At 48.3% G+C, this 4,719-nt stretch overlaps 1 protein-coding gene across 1 annotated transcript; it reads right to left on the minus strand.

Moving 5' to 3' along the window:
• Positions 1–2,196: 2,196 nt before the first annotated feature.
• Positions 2,197–2,701, minus strand: LOC119805921 (60S ribosomal protein L27a). Its single transcript, XM_038317695.1, has one exon. The coding sequence runs from the start codon at positions 2,683–2,685 to the stop codon at positions 2,239–2,241; it is 447 nt and encodes a 148-aa protein (XP_038173623.1). The 5' UTR covers positions 2,686–2,701; the 3' UTR covers positions 2,197–2,238.
• Between the last annotated feature and the right edge of the window lie 2,018 nt (positions 2,702–4,719).

The raw sequence follows: 4,719 nt of genomic DNA on the forward strand, positions 1-4,719 counted from the left end.
AGGATGTGGAGTAAGGGGAACACTTACTGGTGGGAATGCAAACTTGTGCAACCACTATGGAAATCAGTGTGTGCGGCAAACCCCCCTGGCCAGCAGGGAAGAACGACCACCGAGTCGAGGATTCTTCTCAAATCACGCTTTATTGGAGCCTCTTGGTTGTAGGGAGAGCAGGAAGTGAAGGGCCCAGAGCACTAAATGGCAGCTGCTTATATAGGGAGAGCGGACACGGGTCGTGCCTGGATTGGCTAATTGCTTGTCTTTCGATGCCCCTGGCCACGGGATTGGCCAAGATTACTGCCCACTACTGCGCATGTGAGAGGTTCCGTCTACAGCCTTGCCTAATATGGAGTTGTTTACTCGGTGATGCAGGGGCTCGGCGCCATCTTGTAATGGCGGCCAGCAAATCAGCTCCCTGCAGTTCCCCCTTTTTTGTTTTATAGGCAACAAGGGGTCTTATTCCCGTTCTGGCTCCCACCTCATGATGTGGGGGCCAATCAAGGGAGGCCCAGGCTTGTGGTACTCCTTCTCCTGTGCAATGGGACAAACCCCTAGGAGGTGCAAAGGCAGTATCTCAAGCATTGTCTCAGCATACCTTCCCTGGTGCAAAGGGAACAAGCCCTACAGGGGTGCAAAGGCTATGCAGGACAAATGCCTACTGGATCTTAAGAACCGATAACCATATTTGGGGAGAGTCACTACACTCCAAAGCAGCTAGGGCCTGTAGGACAGCAACCTTATCTCTATTCGTTTGGGCTCGAAGACGGCAAATCAGCCACAAGCAGACCATGCATCCTCCCAGGCAGCATGCCAGAAATATCCCAACCCCCACCCATTCCTTAAAAAAGGAGAAAGCAGAATATAGCCAGTCAGAAAACTGTTCAAGGGTGATAGGCTGGACACGAGTGTTATTCAGGATAGTGATCTGGAACAATTGATTCTGGAGAAACAGCTCCGCTTCCCGCGACCAGTTCCCCGCCAGATACTCCCCAATTCTTCGTGACTCATTCCTGGAATTATTAAAGACAAGAGAAGTAATGCACACATGTTTCTGATAGGAGACACATCCGATCTGGACCAGACGGGTCAACTCATCCACCTGAGTCTGCACATAATCTATCCTCTGATTGGCAGCTATTATGCCAGAAAGGATGTGATTGTTGATTCTATTTTGAGTTTCTAATGCATCAGCTGTTTTTGAAACCACGTCGTTAATTGTGGTTGCCGTTTGCACCTGATTAGCCATGGCTATCCCAGCCATTACGGCAGCCGCTGCTGACACTGCTACAGTGGTGACAATGGCTGCAGTAATACCAAAGTCACGTCGTTCACGCAAAAGCGTTGTGATGGGAAATTGGTCCGGGTCAGCTTGGACCGGGAGAGGTACAAAGGTTGGGACCTTCACCATTATAGCCAGCTTTTGGGTGCCATTCCAACATTTAGACAAGTGGCAATTAACTGATCCATTTGTGCAATCCAAGGTACCCGAGGAGTCCGGGGTGGAATCAGTAAGCAAAAAGGAAAAAGGAGGGGTCACGCAGACCGCAACTCCCCCTAGAGTGGCATTACTCAATTCTTCTTCTTGATAAATGTGAAGCCATCTCCCCTGGCACAATGACTCCGATATGCTACCAGAAACATTAAGGAGCCAAGTCCTAGTTAATCGTAGTGTCACCAGGGCTGAGATGTCCGCCATGGCTCCTACTTCATTAGAGAGCAGCCATTGATACCAGGACCATCCTGATCCGATAGTAGAATCTTGATTAGACTGGTTATAAAGGTATCTCCTCAAAGATGGGGATAGGGAGAACCCATAGGCAACCTGTGTCTTTTCCCAAGTCTTAGCTTGGCAGGCCATAAATGTAGGTGGAAATGAAAAATCTGGAACACAGTGTGGTGATGCCCTAAAATGAGTGGCATTTTTAGGGGTGGATGCACCTCCCAATGGTACCAGGGACTCCACTCTCATGGCCAAGGTGGTAGCATTGATAGATGTAGCATTACTAGGCCCTCCTGACCCTGAGGTGATCCCCTGAGTCACCTGGGCTAATACTGTGCCCAGGGACCCTAACCCAACTTTACTCTGCATCAGGGGATCCATCCAATTGGTCAAGTTTTTGCGTAAAAGCCTTATGCAGGGTCCCTTCTCCTCAAGGGAGAAGCACACAGTCCCATTTAGGGCTATCTTTTTTTTTTTTTTTTTGGAAAATGTTAGCATTTAATTGGCCTCCCTGAATGGCTTCAAGCCACCAGAACACAGGCACCTCCAACACCCTTTATCTTCTCTTCAGCTCTTCTGCTGAAAAATTTGGCTTTCACGATGACAGGCTGCTTAGGAAGCTTTCCCTTCCCCAGAACTTTGTAGTAGCCCGATCGCACGACGTCAATGATGGGAGCAACTCCAGTCTTGTTCTTGGCAGCATTGACCCGGGTCTGCTCACTGACCAGTGTCCACAGTTTATCCAGGTTGACAGTCGGGCAGAAGCTCTGGTTCCTCTTTAAGTGGTAATGCCTCATACCAACTTTCCCGAAGTAACCTGGATGATATTTGTCGAAGTTGATCCTGTGATGATGCATGCCTCCAGCGTTCCCGCGTCCTCCTGGATGCTTGCGGTGTTTACCGATGCGGCCATGGCCGTGGCTCACGTGGCCCCGGAGTTTCCGGGTCTTCCTCAGTCTGGATGGCATGGCGGTGGCAGAAAGGAAAGAGCATTTAGGGCTATCTTTGTAGCATTAAACAACTCCTGTTTAGCTTCCGAGTTAGGCAGACAGGGTGCCTCCAGATCGCAGGAGGTGGAAAACAATGTGGGCAATATGGAAGAGTTAGCATGAACAGGCATCGGCATGGGCCAGGCCCTCATTACCGCCCATAACGTCATTGGACTCGCGTTCAGCAGGGCTGTCTTCATTGCCAGGATCAGCATCCATGTTGTTGCAGCCCTCATCTTCAGCTGTTGGTCTCAGGCTCCTTGTCAGCCTTGTCGGTACCCAATGAGGGACTTCTTGACTCTGTGGGAAAACACAAACAGCTCCCCTGGATCTCGCGATGACTGGATCCGGTCCATACCATTTGTTATCCAACACATCTTTCCACATAACAGACACTCCCTTATCTTCGGGGGTCATGTTAGCATGTCTATCAGCCGCTGTTCGGCCTTGACCATCAAAAATTAAGAAATTAAATGTAAAAAGTGCCAAGGCAATTTTATCCCTGGGGGAAGCTGTTTCTGCTATTCCCCCTTTTTGTTTTGTTAGAATATCTTTGAGGCTTCTGTTAGCCCTTTCAACGATCCCCTGGCCTTGGGGATTATATGGTAGGCCAAAAGTATGTTCAACTTGAAGCTGTGTGCAAAAGGAGCGAAAGCCGTGGGAGGAATATGCTGGGCCATTATCCGTTTTTAAGTGCAGCGGTTTGCCCCAAGCTGCCCAAGCTTCCAGGCAATGAGTCTTTACATGGGTGACCTTTTCCCCCGCCAAAGGGGTGGCATGGATAATGCCTGAACAAGTATCAACAGACACGTGTAAATATTTCAGCCTCCCAAATTCAGGGACATGAGTCACGTCCATCTGCCATAGATCAGTCGGGTGCAGGCCCCGAGGGTTAACCCCTGTGTGGGGAGGGTGAAGAAAAGTCACACAAGAGGAACAGGCCTTCACAATATCTCTTGCATTGCTTCTGGACAGGGCAAATTTTCTACGAAGGGTATCAGCGGGTACATGATAGAGCCTGTGGAACTCTCGAGCAAGCTCCACTGGGTCTGCAGCAACCAAGGCCATAGCTCTGGTTGCCTGATCAGCCCTTGCATTAGCCTCAGACATAGAACCAGGCAGTAGGGTATGGGCTCTAATATGGCCAATATAGAATGGATTACTCCTTTGAAGTATATGTTGTTGAATCTGTATTAGAACATTGGAAACCGGACTTGACTGGTGAATGGAAGCGGCCACCTCGAGAGAGGACACCGCATTAACTACATATTGTGAGTCCGAAAACAAATTAAAGGGCTCAGGAAATTTCTTAAAAACTTCCAATACCACCAAGCATTCGGTAGTCTAAGGGGCATCGGGTTGAAAATTAAATACCACCGGTGGCTGATTATCCACCACCATAGCCCCTACTCCTGTTTTTGAGCCATCAGTAAATATGGTTACAGCTCCCAATAAGGGCTTAGGGGAGGTAACTCGTGGAAAGTACACTAAATTCTTTCCCACAAAACTCAAAATTGGATGCTTAGGAAAATGATTATCAATAGTATTAGAAAAGGTGCAAAGCAAAATAGCCCAATTGTCCACAGTGGCAGCCAAGACCTCCACTTGCTCCTTAGTATAGGGTATAATCAGCTTATCAGGCATCTTTGCAAAACAGGTCAAGCAAAATTTTATTCCCATTAAGGCTTGATTAGCCACCAAGTCAGGATAATATCTAAGCGTTTTTGCCCCAACTGAATTACCATGCAGCCACCATAGAGGTCCCTCTTGCCATAAAACTCCTGTTGGAATATTTTTTGTTTTTAATATACAAAGAGAAATTGGCAAAGACGGGTCATGGTGGCATAGCTGTGCCTTGGATATAGCCCCCTCAATCTTGCGTAAAGATTGCATAGCGGCAGCTGTCAACGTCCGTGGGGAGGTAACATCAGGATCACCCTCTAAGATAGAAAATAGGGGCAGTAGCTCTGACCTTGGTACATGTAGATACCCTCGGATCCAATTAATATCTCC

This window comes from Arvicola amphibius, unplaced genomic scaffold (assembly GCF_903992535.2).
Source record: "Arvicola amphibius unplaced genomic scaffold, mArvAmp1.2, whole genome shotgun sequence".
NCBI lineage: Eukaryota > Metazoa > Chordata > Mammalia > Rodentia > Cricetidae > Arvicola > Arvicola amphibius.